Here is a 16,439-nt window from a genome sequence, read left to right as displayed (position 1 = left end):
GTTAAATTGGTCTTATATATATATATTATGATTCTTATGTATATTTTTAGGGTGTCAATACTAAACTCGATGATCGATTGACCGGAAAAAAATGTCAGGTTTTGCATATAAATTCTCTGGTTCGAAAAAAATTCCAGGCTTTCCAGATGGACTCAAATCGGGTTTTGGCCCAACCTGTAAATCCAATATATATATATATATTTAAAAATAGTAAATAAAACATAAAAAATTACAAACAAATCGAGAGAATCGATCCTATCCGAGCCAGAAATCTATAAAGTCGACTTCCGTTGTGATTGTGTAGATCCGAAAAAAAATTGGACCATCCCGAACTCAAATCCAAATCTCTCACGCCTGAGTGCTGGTTTGGACCGGTACAATTGACACCCATAATATTTTTTTCAAGTGGAAAAATATGGAGTGATACGTGGTTCATATACTATAATTATCCTTCTTAAGAAGTCGTTATACCGCAAAGCTACCGATACACGCATGAATACGTGCGCCATATATATATATATAAGTGACTGTGATTGATAGGATAGTGGTAACTGCCTTCTCCATCAAACCATTTTCTGTCAATACGACCAAAGCTTGTGATTTGGAGTTATATCCTTTTACATCGTCACGAGATTGTTTTTTTAAACATTGTGTAATTGCAGAGATGACAATGAATTAGTTCTCTAACTAATATCCAAATGCAACAAATTTTGAACTAGAGACTTTGATCCTAGTTGTTGTTTGGTTTTATTTTACACGATGATGTCGTATCGATATTTTTTTTTATTTCAGTTTCATTTTATAAACTGCTACATGTGTTATGATATATTAAGAATATTACGAGATATAATATATCATGAAGATCTTATCAAATCTGAAAAATAGAAAATAGTGATTTAGAAATATTTATAAATATTCGCTTTAATCTCTAATTTACTTACTTAGTTTGAGATTTTAATTTGATTATTAATAAAAAATCATTTCGTTAAGCGTATTTTTACATGCCTTTTACGTTACTAAGAATAGCTAGACCACTATATAATTAATTTCCCGTGTCATTAACTTTTTTTTTTTTGAAATAAAGCACACATGCATATATATATATATATATATATATATATATATAACTTTCTCATGACAGAACATAATGATTGCTCGCTCTACAGAACTTTGGCACACAGAAGAGAAAAGGAATGGTAGTGGAATTGTGAATGATGGGTTAAAGGAAAGAGAAAAGGAAGAAGATAAATAATTATTTATTTCATACAACTTATATATAAAAAAAGATGTGAGGTTGGCAGCTGATTTTATAAATTATTATAGACAACAATAAGAACAACAAGGATGATATAATTAATAATTATTAATAAGAAGTTGGGTGAATGTTTTCAAGGGATGAAAATTAGTCTTTCTTCTCTGTGTAGGCCCATTGTCACGTAAACTTAAGGAAATTTATTTTAAAAAATATTTTTCTACACTGCAAATTAGAAAAAAATTTTCGAAATTCAAGCAAAGTAACGATAACGGGCCTTCAGGTCCAATAAGTTAAGCCCATAGGCCCATCCATTATCATGTGGGAAGCAAACCCTAGGGTTTATAAATTCCCAAATGCCGCTTTAACTTTGAGGGTAGACCTCCGAGTAAATTCCAGATCTCATCTCAGATAATCCTATTGTCTCCCATGGGATCCGATGGTTATCGTGTGGAAAGTTTCTCTCCTTTTTCTTTTTTTTTTCCGTGAAAATTTGGGTTTTTGTTTCCTGGGCAGCTTGAATCTTGGATAATGTGATTTGGTGATTTTAGGTCGAAGCATCTGTCTATGATTCTTTAAGCTTCTCAATGTTTTTTTGGCTCAAAGAATAAGTTCTGATGCGAAATCAAACGATTTCTTCGTCGGAGTCTATGGACATGTGGAATTTCGGGGAGTTTTCCTGTCAATTCTGGCATTTTCTCGTAGATTCCACAACTGTTTTCCCGATTACAAACCCAAAATCCAAAACCATATCGTTTAATTATCTTTTGGGCTGCTCGATGATGATTCACTTTTGCTTTAACCACACCGAAAAGATGGGGATGAGAATGGGATCTTGATCTTCTGGAATCAAATCGCTGCATTTCTTGGGCTCGGGATATCTGGATGACACTTTGATCTGAAATGCTTGAAGGGTCTTTTTCCTTCGTGTTTTGGATTTTAAGTCGATAGGTTTCTCGAGCTTTCCAAATGCAGTTTGTTTGAATCTTGAAGATCATGCCTGTTCTCAGACTTTTCTCGTGTGGAAAACTGTGGCCTTTGAACTGAGAGCATGTTTTTCCGGAAAATTTCAAAGTTTGTGCTTGTTCTTCGCTAATGCTTGATTCTTGGTTTCTTCCACTGTTGATGTCGTTGAACGAGTCTGAGAGTTTCCGGCTTTGTTGGGAATGACTTATAGTTTGCTTTATGCAGCAATCTCTTTGTTCCTGTAAGGGTTAAATTGGTCTGTTGGATTTGTGTATGAGTATGTTTCTCTGGTGTTTTTGGGTCGTTTCGTGATGATGATCTTTCCTTTTTATAAAGCCTTTTACCCACACGGATAAGGAATTGGCTCTTCTTGATTTCAGCCTAAGAAGGAAAACATGATTGACTATGTGTGTTTTTTTATTATGATTCTTCCATTTGTTGATCCACGGAGAGAACTTTCCCAAACTCTTGATGAATGCATGGAACTCTCTGGCCATTTGTAGCTGCCTGCTGAAACCAGGAATCAAGATCAGAAATCAAAACACTAAACTCATAAAGCTTAATATGTAAACCCTAAACTGAAACCAAATGTTTCCGGAAAGTTGTTGAGGCTGATCCTGATTTTCTGTTTGATTATCAGTTACCAGGAAAAAGTTTTTTGAGGACAATATAATCAGCATCATGATTTAGATCGAAGAAGGTTAAATGTGGTTCTTTCAAAGTAAAGGGGTTGAACATGAAAAACTGAAAGTTGAAGGATGCTTATACAAATTTTGAAAAGGTAAGAATGACTTCCAACCGTCGGTTGCGTTTGCTGATCTCTGCGCTAATATTTTGCCACGTGCAAATCCATAGAGATTTCAGTAGACTTGACTACATTGTATCCGTGACTCAACAATTACCTATCCAACCTCGTTCAGCTCTCTCGTCTGAACTCAGACCCCCTTGAGAGAGTCTTCGACCAGACAGGCTCCTCTTCTTCTTCTTCATCATTTCTTCTCATTCTTGGGTCTTCCCCAGGCCTTTCTGTCTTTTTTTCTTCCTTCGATCACAAAGATGGAAAACCTGACTATATTGTCTTATTCGGTTTCTTCTCCGAAGCCGTTTATGGGTTGCAATTTCTGCTCTTCTTCACTCAAAAACCCTACCGGGGTTTTCACCGGTTCCGGGAACTCGCTTCGAAGCTATAGAATTGTAGTCCGGAGTTCCAGAATCTCAGCCTCCGCTCAATCTCAGAGTCGTCAATCTCGGCCGGCGACCTCGGCAGGTTCCTGCTAGTTTTCGCTTCCAATTCGATAATCATGTGTGATTTTGTTGTCCTGGTGGAGAATTACTTGTGAAAACTTGCTGGGCATATGTATTGTAGTTGTTGGTTATATGATTCCGTGGTTGCCAATGGCTGTGTACTCTTTTCGGCTCGAATTTGAACTTTAAACCCAACAACCGAAAAAAAAAGCCAAAGCTCATCAATTGTTTATTTTTGACATCCAGATGTCTGAATAATTCCAAAAGTTTTCATCTTTCTTGCTTTGATTCTGCAAATTTTGTGTTTGCTCTTTATATTTCTCCTGTAATTGTGGACCCTTTTGTGTTCTTTGAAGCAGTTATTGTGAAACATGGAGGGAATTCTTTTGCGAGTGTTTCTTCTTCGAGTGGTGAACAGACAACATCCGTTGGTTACCCTAATGTTGCAGTGCCACCATCCTCTTCAAGCATGTAATTTGAATATTTGACTGGATTTTCTTACAAATACAAAAAAAAAGTTAATAGTTTTTCTAGGGCATGTGTGTTATAGTTTATTTATGGCTTTGCACTTGTAAGCACGCTTTTGTCTACTGCTGTAGAGGATCACCACTTTTCTGGATCGGTGTTGGCGTTGGGTTTTCAGCTCTGTTCTCGTGGGTAAGTGTGATTAAGCTTCTGTCATGGTGTCTTTAGTTTTATCTTTTATGTCTATTCCTTCTACTGTCTCAGTTTAACCTCGAAGACTAAATACAAGATCGTGTTTTCATAATCGGAATGGCAGGTAACTTCAAGTTTAAAGGTGAGTATGTTCAGTGTTACTCTTCGACGAGGTACCAATTCCTTGGCCCATTATTTTGCAAAATGTTTTGCAGCTATCGAACCTTCTAATAAATGGCACATGGTTAGGACTGTGCAAACATGTCCCTAGCTCCTTGCATTTACATTTTGCTTGTGGTTATCTGTTTTGGATTCATGGATCTGAAATGTTATTCACGAGAAATATCATGTTTCACGTAACAAAAGAACTGTGCTCGCAAGGATGTGGAACGTGATTCCTTTCACATGTCTTAGGTTGTCCTTTCTGGGCGGAATATGATTCACGCATGGAATAGTTGGGTTTAACCTACAGAAAATTCTGGTTTTCGAGAGGGAAGGATTATGGACTGCACTTTTGACATGGAAATTTGGTCGTAGGTACAGCTAGGGTATAGTTGTTGTATATAAATCGCCAATACATGCATGCATACTGCTGTTTGTTTAATTTCTTTTTCGTTTTCTTTGGTTAATTTCTTTTGTCGGTATTAAGATCCTTTATAAATATACAAGGATGGAGTAGAGAGAAAAGCAGGGAAGCATCGTAAGAATCGTTTTGGTAGATGAAGGTTGAGTGTACAAAATCAGCCTAAAGTTTCCTCTATTGATCGTCGATATATATCTGAGTTCTTCTTATCAGTCCTCGCGTAAGTGGTAGATAAGTTATTGGTCTGAAAAATTTCCGAATAAGCTGAACTAAATGCCTTTATGCTTGAAAGTTATTCTTCCTCGTTTAAACACATAGAAAGACATTCTTTGATAGCTTTATTAACCAGTGATTCCACCTCTGTTATTGCCTCATAGTCAGATTTGAATTTTACAGCTGAAATATGACATGCTGGTTCTCATCATTTTATTTGGTTTAGTGTTGATGTTTTTCTTCGGTTTCAGAAATATGCAATGCAAACGGCTATGAAGACCATGATGAGCCAGATGAATATGCAGAGCAATCAGTTTAACAATCCTCCATTTCCGACGGGATCTCCTTTCCCGTTTCCAAGTCCTACACAAATGAGCTCGGCTCCTTCACCTGCTTCGGCTTTTCAAACCCCTCCCCCGTCGTCAGCTGCTACTGTCGATGTCACATTGACAAAAAAAGCAGATGAACCTCCTTCAACGAAGCCACAACCTCCCCCTCCTTCTCCAGCAGCAACAGTAGAAACAGCTAAAGTTGAAACCGAAACAGAAACGAAGAGGGTAGACAAGAACTATGGTATGTGTTTTCCTGTTTCAAGTATCTACCTGCTTTGTTTTTCTGCCATGTCTGGCTATTTCACTTTTCTATGATCCTCATTTGAATTGCAGCATTTGTGGACGTTCCTCCTGAAGAAACCACGAAGGAAAATCCTTTCAGTAACTATGAAGATACTGAAACTAGTGCTACCAAAAATACTCAAATGTTCGAGGATGTAAGTTATAGCTGGCGGTTTTTTACATCTCAGTAAAAATCGACATTTTTCTTCCATGTAACCATGAAGTTGGGTGTTTTTTCTTTTGGGTACTGGCTCTTAGGTTTTAAAGAATGGATCTTCTGCTTCACAGCCTGGTGCAAGTGGTTTTCAGTTTCCGGGTGAGTCGACAAATTCCCATTCCTTAAATGGAAACTAAGATCAACATGGAGTTGTCTTTTCAAAATGCTAACTTCCAATTATAGTAGGTTTGCACATATAAAACAGAGGGAATTAACAATGTGCACTTGTAGATTAGCCTCCATTGAATATTTCATAATCTTGATTTTTCTCTGCTTTGCATGGCAGTCTCTCTGTTTTTTGTTCTTGGTGTATCATTCATATTTTTACTTAGTTATAAACTGCGCTTATTCAGGCACAGGGAAAGGAGGGCCTGGTTTGTCTGTTGAAGCTTTGGAGAAAATGATGGAAGATCCTACGGTTCAGAAGATGGTTTACCCGTAACATATCTTCTTCTCTCCCCTTCAACTTCAAGTGAATATATATATATATATATATATATAATTCAATAACTTATGCCGCAACTGGCTAAATCTCTCTTGAGGAAAAGATAGAAGTGTGTTAATGCTCTGTGTATCTGAATGCAGATATTTGCCCGAGGAGATGAGAAACCCGGAAACTTTCAAATGTAAGTATCATCTTCATGTTTAGTCCTATTTCTTTTATGTGGGAGTTGAAGTTTTGGCTGTGATTGTATCATGGGCATACACTGAGCTACATCTGAGTTCATGAAAATGCTTGACTTTGCTTAGCTGACAAGTAACTTATGAACAAGGGTTCTTGATCTATCGATACTAGAAGCGTTCTTGAAATTAAAAAAAAAAAATTTGTTTGGATGAATGCTCAGTTCAGTTTGTATTGTATTTCACATGCATTGGTTGGCTCTTTGGCAGGGATGATACAAAATCCACAATACCGTCAACAGCTGCAGGACATGCTGTAAGCTGCCATTTAATTACTATATGTTATTACCGTGCTAATAATAATACTGAACATGAATGGCAATGGAGCTTTTTCAAGAATCTTTACTGTGGCAAGAAGTTTTGTCTGTTATCATTTTCTTGAAACGTTCCTTGGTTTCGTTTTGAGGGGTGATAGGAATAACATGAGTGGAAGTGGCGAGTGGGACAAGCGGATGACAGACACTTTGAAGAATTTTGACCTGAATAGCCCTGAAGTCAAACAGCAATTTGGTAAGGAGCATAGTGGATGGGCTTCCCTTTGAAAATCTCAGTTACTGTAAGAATTTCGTTGATGAACTGAATTATTATTGAAAAACATGTCGGAAATATCCAATGTGCAGACCAGATAGGGATGACGCCAGAGGAGGTGATCTCAAAGATAATGGCGAATCCCGACGTTGCCGTTGCTTTCCAGAATCCCAGAGTCCAAGCTGCATTGATGGAAGTATGGTGTTTTTTTTTTTATAAAATGCTGATTCTGATTATTTTTCTTGTAAATCATATATATATATATTCTCTGGTGGGTTTTTTTTGTGGCAGTGCTCAGAGAACCCCATGAATATTATGAAGTACCAAAACGATAAAGAGGTAAAAATCTTTACATCTTCTACTCGTTATGGTTTCGGACAAGGGATGATGTTTTTTTTTTTGTTTTGTTTGGTCTCAGGTGATGGATGTGTTCAACAAGATTTCTCAGCTCTTCCCAGGAATGACGGGTTGAGTCCAGATTCCTTTCTTTTTTTTTTCCAGTCGGACAGATACCCTTATTTCATGAATCTCTGTGGTAGTTTACGCATTCAAATTAAGACATCGCCAAAAAAAAAAAACTAATTGAAATTTGGAGAGAGAGAGTCCCCGCCATCACCAACAGTAACAGACAAACAAACCAGAAGCACTCAGATGGCGGCTCATCATCACATTGAGAAGGCGAATAGCGCAAGAACCAGACCGTGTGAACTCTTTCCGGCTCTTCTGCCGGCTGTCTGACAATGCAGTACGCATATCCTATGAACTATAAGTCTTCGTTCAAAATCCAACACAGGACAGTTACAAGGACACATCCCAGCTTCTCTTCCGCCTTAACTTTCTGTGTCTTCGATGCTTCTCAGATCCCGAAGGTGCTGCAAGATTTCTTGGAGAAGGCTCACTCCTTTGTCCCCTTTCTTGACTGAACTCATGCAGTTTTTCAGAAACTCGCCGTCCGTCTCAAGTGCTTGTAATCTCTCGTACACGTTGTCTACTTGCTTGATGATCTCTAGTTTCTCCTCGCCCAAGCTTACGCTCCTTTCCATGGATTCTGGTTCTTCTTGAAACCCGTCTTCCGTTTCGTTTTCTGCTGCATCTAGAAGAGGTAGGAGACTCTTTGCCATTGATGCCATTGTCAGTTTCTCCGGAAACCCGTCGTCCCTTGCAGTCTCTGCGGATTCATCCTCTTGCATCGTCAGTAGCTTTTCTTCCAATAGTTTCAGCTGATCCATAATTGCTAACCTCTCTTCCTCAAACTCGGTTAAAGATTCGTCAAGCATGCTCACATGTTTCACGCAATCCATTGTTATCTTCTCCAAATCCATCTCCATCTCCATCTCCGAAGACTCACCCTGATCTCCGTCATCCTCGTTTTCGTCATCTACACCATCGTCATGGGTGGATTCCTTCTTCTCTCTTGCCTCATACTCCAAAACCTTCTTCCTGTAAACCTCGAGTTCTTTCTGGATCTCCTCCTTCTCTTTCTCGCGTTTCACCATCAAATCGTTCAAGAGCTGCAATGCTTCTTGATCGTACTCTGCTTGCTCCTCCATCATTCTCTGGTACTGCAACGCCTCCATTTGAACTTTGGCTTTCTCCTCCTGAAGCCTTGTTATCATCGCCATTGTCTGGTTGGCTGCTATGGCAGAAGCACTTCTTTCCTCCTCGAGTTCTGCATACAACAGACGAAGAGCCTCTCGTTCGGCTTTCACAGAAGTTGCCAGCTTTTCGATGGTCTGATACGGATCCCCACTGTCCGTATCAGTAGCTATGCCCTCATCCACTGATTCCTCAGCTGAAGATTCTCTCTTTCCGTCGAGCAAAAGCAGCTTCTTATGCAAAGAATTAAGAGTATCTCCTGAAGTCGGCGTCTCTGGAAGCTTCTCCTCCCTCTGTTCCTCTGTCTCTTCCTCCTCCTCTTCTTCTTCTTCTTGATCCTCATTTCCTTGTCCTTGATCATCATCTCCCTCTTCTACATTTTCCCCACCTACACACACACAAAAAAGCTCACCTCAGCCTTAAATATCACAGATTCTGACAAAAGAATGAAAGATGTGCCGCATGTCTGCCATAATCGATCTGCAACCCACCTGTTAGAAGAGGACAGAATCTTTCAGAGATCTTATCAATGATGAAAGAAGATTCATCTTCTGGCTTAGAATCGAGTTTCTTGGTTCCAAAAGGTTCATCCAACAAATCTGCTCCTTCTGTTTCTTCTTCGTTTCCTGGATTTTGATCACAAACCGAAAAGAACCTGTAAAAAGAAACCCATCAAACCGGCAAATAATTTCGCAACTTGGAATCTTTTTATGTACTGTACCAGGAATCTGATCTCGCCCATCTGCACATGTTGGAACATTTCCTGCATTATCATTCAGCTGAACTTGTGGAGCCTGATCCTGTTCTCTCAAGTTGATGACTCCATGGTTGGTGATTGTAGATGAATCGATCAGCTCAACTGGGATCAAACGGCCAGGATCACATGCGACAGTCTCATGATCGGACAGATCCATGATCTTAACCGAATCATCGTCCTTGAAACAAAGCTGCCCAGAAAAGTGTTGGATCTCCGAGATTTCATCCTCGTCGCCCAGAAAGTTTGTGCTTATGGATCTCAGGCCGTCTTCTTCAGACACTTCTCTAAGGCTTAAACCGTAGCTGTCGACGTCGGAAACCACTTCGCCGTTGTTCTGCTCTTGTCCCTTGCCCTCTGAGCGATCTGATTCTCTCTCTTTCTCGAATCCATCTCCGATTTTGTCGTCATCGATCATTTCCAAGATCAAAACCCCATTTTCTTTGTAACCCAGAGAAGAATCTCCCCAAGATGATGACTTGAGAAGTAAGTAATTAGGGTAGGTTTTCTTTTCCGAGCTCTTCTGGCAACAAGCGCAAAATGCGAAATTGATACTCCTCTGCGGAGCTTTATCTTCATCGCGGCCCGAGCAATCTGAGCACATTTTCATGGAGTCTGCGAATTTCCGGTGGTTTTTGCAGAAACTCAAACCGGAGAGTTGTACGGCGTGGTTCTCACATATGAGCTCCTTGTAAGCGAGTCCTGTTTCTGGGTTCCGCTCGAAGACTGGATCAAGCCTCGAGCAGAGGAGGCAGATTTGCTTGAGGCCAAAGTAAGAGGCGAATTTCACGAGAAGGTAAGTGAAAAGGGAGTGGAGGAAGAGGAACACAATGAGAAGCCATTCGAGGACGGCGTAGACTAAGATCACTGTGATTCTGTTCGTGTTTCTGCTTAGCATCGTCGCGAATCTGTTCGCCGCCATGGATTTTGTTTCTATCTTCTTCCAGCTGAATACCTGGAGTCGGTGAGAGAGAGAGGCAGAGAAGACGACGAATGATGTCTGGTGAATTAGCACAGCCCCTCTGTCTCTAGCAATGGGATTGTTTTGTCTTTTGCAATTTGGTTAAGGCTGAACCGGAATCTACAAAACCGAACCGAAATAAATTCTCACGTTCGGTTTACTGTACTCTAAAACGCTCCCGAGAGCTTTAGAAACCCATCTACTCTTAACACATTTGAATTAGGCGTTATACAAATAAATAAGGTTTTTTTTTTTTGCCGATCGTTAATTTGAAGTTATGGAGTAAAATAGTAATATGAAATTGGAAATCTTGAAAATGGAAAATAGTGGAAAAGCAAAGATAATGATGATGATGGAGGGAGCGTACCTGTCAAAGTTGCAGACTTTACGGAGGAAAAGGCTAAAAGAAAAAGTGAAAAAAAAAAGATGCCATTATTGTTTAATTGTGTGAGTATACTATGACTTCTAAGGTTTAAATTGTCTGCATACAATATAATCAATCATATATATATATATATATACACTTCAAATACAAATATTTTAATAATAAGTACTGATTTTGAAAAAATCAAATGAAAATCAAAATAAAATAAAGTTGAAAATTTCATATTGAGTGGATACAATTTTACAAAACAAATATCAAAATTTGAAAATAAAATAATTTGATGGAAATTCGGAATTTTCACTCTTAATATATGAAAGGGTAAAACCCCTAAAAAACCTTCAACTTGCAAAAATATATACAAATAAACCTTTAACTTGAAAAACTGTCATTCAATCCCCGAACTTGTAACTTGTCACTGAATAAAACCTCGAACTTGCAAATTATTGCTCTGATAAACCTTTGACCGGTTTGACCACAATTTCAAACGATCGGAAATCCACGTATTGACGGATTGCAATTCGTTAATACATGGATTTTCGATCGTCTGAAATTGTGGTCAAACCAGTCAAAGGTTTATCAGAGCAATAATTTACAAGTTCGAGTTTTTATTCAGTGACAAGTTACAAGTTTGAGGATTGAATGACAGTTTTTCAAGTTAAAGATTTATTTGTATATATTTTTGCAAGTTGGAGGTTTTTTAGGGGTTTTACCCTATATGAAAACATGGGGATTTTTGAAAGCTTTCTGAGTGTCTATTATCAAATTGAATACATGATTTTTCTTAGATTTATGAACATGCTCATGTTGTATTACAATTGTTATATAGATACAAAAAAATTAAACATAACAAAATAAAGAAAACAATGTTAAAATATATGTGGATATTTTGTAGCCGTAACCAATGGAAGATGGCATTCCAAATTCACTTTTGCTGCGAAAAAGTGGTCGTGCTTTATTAAAAGAAGTTTGGAAGAATCCATCCCTTTGGGATTCCAAACGACTTTGCGGGGGTTCACGCCAGTCACGACAGTATATATGTATAGCAACATATCTTGGGCCTTGGATCAGATAAATGGGCCGACATTTTACGACTCGTTTGTATGAAATTGTGGTATCTTGGGCCATGGGTCAACATTTGTATGGCCCGTTTGTATGAAATTAAGTGGTAACTTGGGCCTTGGATCAGATAAATGGACCGATCTTTTATGGCTCGTTTATATGAAACGGTGGTATCTTGGGCTTTGAATGAGATAAATGGGTCGAGATTCTTTTAGCCCGGAAATAAGTGGTATATTAGGCCTTTGGTAATGGGCCGATATGTTATGGCCCGTTTGTATGAAATTAAGTGGTATATTGGGCCTTGGATCCGATAAATGGGCCGACAATTTATGGCCCGCGCTTATGGCATTTACTTTTTTGGGTAGGATGTATTTTCTTCATACACCGTTTTGGGAATCGGTGGGGAATGCATCGATTTGATTTTTTCGATTTGATAAAAAATAGATACCAATCGGTTTTTATATTATATCCGGTTCGGTCCAATTTCGATTTTTATTAAAAAAATAGATTTTTTTAAAAAAAATTTGGTTTTCCGGAAATTTTTAAAATTTGGTTCGATTTCAAAAAATTCGATTTTCTAAAAATAATACCATTCGAAAATTCAGAACGGTTTGAATCGAGATAAATACAGTATTTTTTGGTTCGGTTCGGTTTGAACTCAAAGAATGAACCGAAACGCCCACCCATAACACCAATCATGAAACCGATTTCATGATGTTGAAAATATCATTGTTTCTTGAATGAGATTATGTAGACAAAAAGATAAGATATTATTATATCATCATGATTCGAAGGGATTACGTAAAGGTACAAATTAAATATCGAATCATCAATTACGTTCAAATATATTCTAAACTCTACATTTTTTTTTTGAATTTTTACACGACATATATGTTTGTCAAAACACATATTATAATGGTTTACGTGAACATATTATATATATAAATTGTAATGTGTGATATAGATACGTAAATATCGTATCATGAGGAATATATATTATATAAATTGGTCGAAAGATTAATATTCAAGACTCCAAGAAATATGAAATGTTAATGGCGTGATTTTTAAACACTTTTTTTTTAATCGTCGAGTTTGGAAAAGACGTTTTTATCCTTGGATTTTTTTAAACGAGAGATTTAATACGAAATTAGGGCCGTCCACAGATTATCTCAATGGGCCCAAGGATATGGATCTAACTTTCCGTTGGATTTTAATCTATTTAATCAAGATATAATTGGTGATCGTAAAAAAAAAACTATATTAAATAATATTTTTGAATATAAGAATATCAACATAATACACCTCTGCTACAAAAAAAAAAAATGTAAATGCATATCCAGTTGTTTTCCGTCGAATTCGAATAAAACATCATATTCCAAAACCACAACACATTTTTCATGCCACGTGCACACGTTGGTGAAAATAATGGTTTTAAACAATGAATTATTTGCACTTAAAAATGGTAAGATTTTTTAAAGATTATTATTTTGATGAAAAATCGATAAAAGTTTAAAATTTTATATAAATATATTAATATAAAAATTAAAATAATCGATATAATTATATTTATCTATCTTTTTTTTGGTAAATTTATCTATTATTTTATAGAATTTTGAAATATTCGTCGAAAAATTAATTAAGTTTCTACTTTCGCGTGTGCGTGTGTATATATGTGTATACGTAGAGGTATACGTATTGACACGTATAGATTCTGGGGAGTATATATCAGCAAATATCATATCTGGCTATCGTTGTGCGAAATATTGTATAGCGCGAGCAACGACGGGACTGAATCTCTGTATTTAGAGAGAGAAAGTAGTGAGATATAGAGAGAATTTTATTTTTTTGTGGAGAGGACAGTTTGCGAATCTGGATAGAGAGAGATTAGGGTTTGTGTCTCTTGGGGATGGAAATTCGACGAGGGGGAAGTTAGGGTTTATCTTTTCCCGTTTGGCCGATGGAGATGTTAGAGGGGCAACTTCGGATGGGTAATAATTTTTGCGACCTTCGCATGCAATTTTTTTTCCCCGATTTTGGGATTTTCCACCGATTCCTGCTATGTGTTTTCATTCAGAAATTGACCTCGATTTGCAATTGATTAGGTGGTTAAATGATTGATGGATGATGGGATTGTTTTGTGTGTTCATCTCCAGAGTTGTTAATCCAAATTTTCTGGGTTATTCTTTACGGGTTTACTCTAATTTTATCATAATCAATCTTTAGATTTACTGTTGCATGTAATATGCTTTTTCACATGTTGCTTCGATTGATTTAAATTGGAATTTTGTCAGCCGGCATGGCTAACTAATTGTTCGCATATTTTCCCAGTTGGAAGAGGAGGATAAAAGTCAGATTTTTGAGTCGTAGGAATCAATTTCGATGTACATGGTGAGACTATCGGGAATTATTCTCTTTCATTTTGGTGCTTATCCTTGTTCATTTACCATTCGAGTTTCGTAGGAATCTTAATTTTTTTCCCTCCAATGTTTTTTTCGCTGTTATATGTGCTGTATTGTGATATTTCTTGCAGGCGGATAGAAAAGTTGGTAAACGCTCAATGGGAAAGAGAGGTCGTTCAAAGATGGATTCTGGAACTTGCAATGTTTGTTCTGCCCCTTGTTCATCATGTAGGCACCGTAGCGTTGGTTTTGCGGCTTCAAAGTCTGAGGAGTCGTCAGATGAAACCTGCCATGGAATAGCAGTTAGTCAGTGTTCTGTAAATGGGGATGATGTTTTGCGTCTTTCTAGTAAAGCACCCAGCAATTCTCCTACTGCAAGTGAAGCCAGCATTCTAGTTAATACGAGTCATGATGCGCTCTTTGAGAATGCTGATAGTAAGAAAATGATAAGATCTTCTGAGGTATCCGATGATTCAGGAGCAATTGAGACGAGTTCTAAGGAATCTTCTGCTGAAATTGGTGTGAAACATAGACCACTTGCCATAGCTAATGTGTTGGATCAGAGCTCTAAATGTGTTAAAGGTCAGGAAGACAGAACAGTGGATGATCGGGCAAAAAGTTTGAATTCAGATTATCCTAATGACAGAGCAGGCAACAAGGATTCATCAGATTGTATAGCTCTTGCTTCTGACTCAGTTTTGGATGGTTGTAACAAGTACCATGGTGGCACAGAGGTAGACCCATGTAACGCTCTTCTGAAGCTAAATCACAATCTTTGCCTTATCCATCATCCAATCACGAAGACAGGAACTCTTTGGGCCTGGGAAAGACCAAGGAAAAATCAGGAGCAGAGAGTAACAGAGACAATGAAAATATAAGGATTGAAGGTTCTACACATTCTAGCCAAGACTACCAGAATGATAAGTCAGGGAAAAAGGCCAAGTTACACAAGGCTGAGGAGCCAAACTCATCGGCTATGTCTGAAAATGAGAGTGACGATTCAGAAATGGTGGAACATGATGTAAGCAATGTTGCATTTCCTAATTCCTGGAAGAATTAGTACATGAAAACATTTTTCTTTTCTTATGTTTCTTCTGGTTCTGTTTCCTTTTAGTTGCAAGTTTTGCATCTAATCTTCCAGTTACAAAAGTCTTGAGTCAAAATCGTTTCCTTTTTGTTCTATAGGTAAAAGTTTGTGATATTTGCGGAGATGCGGGTCGAGAAGATTTGCTTGCTATCTGCAGTAGATGCAGTGATGGCGCAGAGCACACGTAAGCCTGCTCTTTTATTCATGGGAAAGAAATGATGAAGTAACTTTGGATGCTGGGGTACCCCGTCTTTTTAAACTAATGGAAAATTTACATTAGGGATTTTTCTTGAAAGTTATTAATATTCTTATTTGATTTTAGTTTAGCATAGTTGTTTATTTACATTATTCTGTAGTTTTTCGTAATTAGTTAGCTTCTTTGCTGTGTTAATCATGTAGTTGTGTTTTCATTCACTCAGCTATTGCATGCGGGAAATGCTTGATGAAGTTCCTAAGGGTGATTGGCTTTGTGAAGAATGTAAGTTTGCCGAGGAAGCTGAAAAGCAGAAGCTAGGTAAATCTGGATAATTTACCGAACATGACATTGATGCAAAAGATTAATGAGATATCACTGCGATCAAATTTGGCACTAAGATTATTCTTCTCTGTTTTGTCACTTGAACTTGAAACATTCAGAGGCCAAGGGAAAAAGGGAAACTGAGGTGAACTTGAATGTACAAATTCCTGGCAAAAGGCGTGCTGAAAAGGCTGAGGCTGCGCCAGATGCTAAAAGGCAGGCAATCGAGGCTTCAACAGTTTCACCCAAAAAATCCGTTCTCCCCAGAATAGCTTCATTATCTCGAGAATCATCATTCAAGGGCCTAGACAAGACAAAGAGAAAGCTAGTCCATCAAGCATCTTTCACCAGTCTCTTGAGCGGTGATGCTGAAAATACACGCTCTACTGGTTCACAGCTCCAATCCCCTAAAGGTAAGCAGTATGATGTCTCCCCAAGTGCATTTCGAGCTTGTGTCTTTTTTTTTTTGTGGTGATTTTGCAGCTTGTATAATGTCACCTTGTTTTTGCTTGTACAGGTACTTTCTTCAAATCCAATTCATTCAATGCCAGTTCGAAACCAAAAGTGAAACCCATAGATGAAGTTGTTCTCCCAAGACAAAGATCCGTGAAAGAACATGTCTCTCTTGATATGAAGGAGGGGGTTTCTAGAACTGTAGCCAAGTCAATGTCAATTAGATCCTCAGAAGTAGGGTGTTTGATTAGTAACGATTTAAAAGGAAGAGC

General features: G+C 37.8%; 3 protein-coding genes across 3 annotated transcripts in view; 2 read left to right on the top strand and 1 right to left on the bottom strand.

Annotated features, from left to right (window-relative positions):
- Positions 1 to 3,129: 3,129 nt before the first annotated feature.
- On the top strand, positions 3,130 to 7,534 carry LOC104802933 (protein TIC 40, chloroplastic-like). Its single transcript, XM_010526766.2, has 14 exons — positions 3,130 to 3,485; positions 3,823 to 3,934; positions 4,063 to 4,120; positions 4,245 to 4,262; positions 5,168 to 5,489; positions 5,582 to 5,685; positions 5,789 to 5,846; positions 6,101 to 6,185; positions 6,333 to 6,373; positions 6,639 to 6,684; positions 6,844 to 6,938; positions 7,049 to 7,152; positions 7,248 to 7,295; positions 7,375 to 7,534. Exons 1-14 carry the CDS (start codon positions 3,275 to 3,277, stop codon positions 7,426 to 7,428), a joined length of 1,356 nt encoding a protein of 451 aa, XP_010525068.1. The 5' UTR covers positions 3,130 to 3,274; the 3' UTR covers positions 7,429 to 7,534.
- LOC104802934 (myosin-binding protein 3-like) lies at positions 7,444 to 10,468 on the bottom strand. The gene is made up of 3 exons (XM_010526767.2): positions 9,274 to 10,468; positions 9,044 to 9,178; positions 7,444 to 8,940 (listed from the first exon to the last, which is right to left on the bottom strand). Exons 1-3 carry the CDS (start codon positions 10,226 to 10,228, stop codon positions 7,787 to 7,789), a joined length of 2,244 nt encoding a protein of 747 aa, XP_010525069.1. The 5' UTR covers positions 10,229 to 10,468; the 3' UTR covers positions 7,444 to 7,786.
- Positions 10,469 to 13,462: 2,994 nt separating this feature from the next.
- LOC104803125 overlaps positions 13,463 to 16,439 on the top strand; it is a 7,352-nt gene continuing 4,375 nt past the window's right edge. Inside the window, exons 1-8 of the mRNA XM_010527001.2 lie at positions 13,463 to 13,699; positions 14,040 to 14,099; positions 14,242 to 14,833; positions 14,872 to 15,131; positions 15,296 to 15,381; positions 15,617 to 15,711; positions 15,834 to 16,127; positions 16,232 to 16,435. Coding sequence (XP_010525303.1) covers positions 14,091 to 14,099; positions 14,242 to 14,833; positions 14,872 to 15,131; positions 15,296 to 15,381; positions 15,617 to 15,711; positions 15,834 to 16,127; positions 16,232 to 16,435 — 1,540 coding nt within the window. The 5' untranslated portion in view covers positions 13,463 to 13,699; positions 14,040 to 14,090. The remainder of the gene's footprint in view (positions 13,700 to 14,039; positions 14,100 to 14,241; positions 14,834 to 14,871; positions 15,132 to 15,295; positions 15,382 to 15,616; positions 15,712 to 15,833; positions 16,128 to 16,231; positions 16,436 to 16,439) is intronic.

The sequence above is a fragment of the Tarenaya hassleriana genome, unplaced genomic scaffold (genome assembly GCF_000463585.1).
Source record: "Tarenaya hassleriana unplaced genomic scaffold, ASM46358v1 Cleome8, whole genome shotgun sequence".
In the NCBI taxonomy this organism is placed as follows: Eukaryota; Viridiplantae; Streptophyta; class Magnoliopsida; order Brassicales; family Cleomaceae; genus Tarenaya; species Tarenaya hassleriana.
This window is presented reverse-complemented; position numbering and strand designations above follow the sequence as displayed.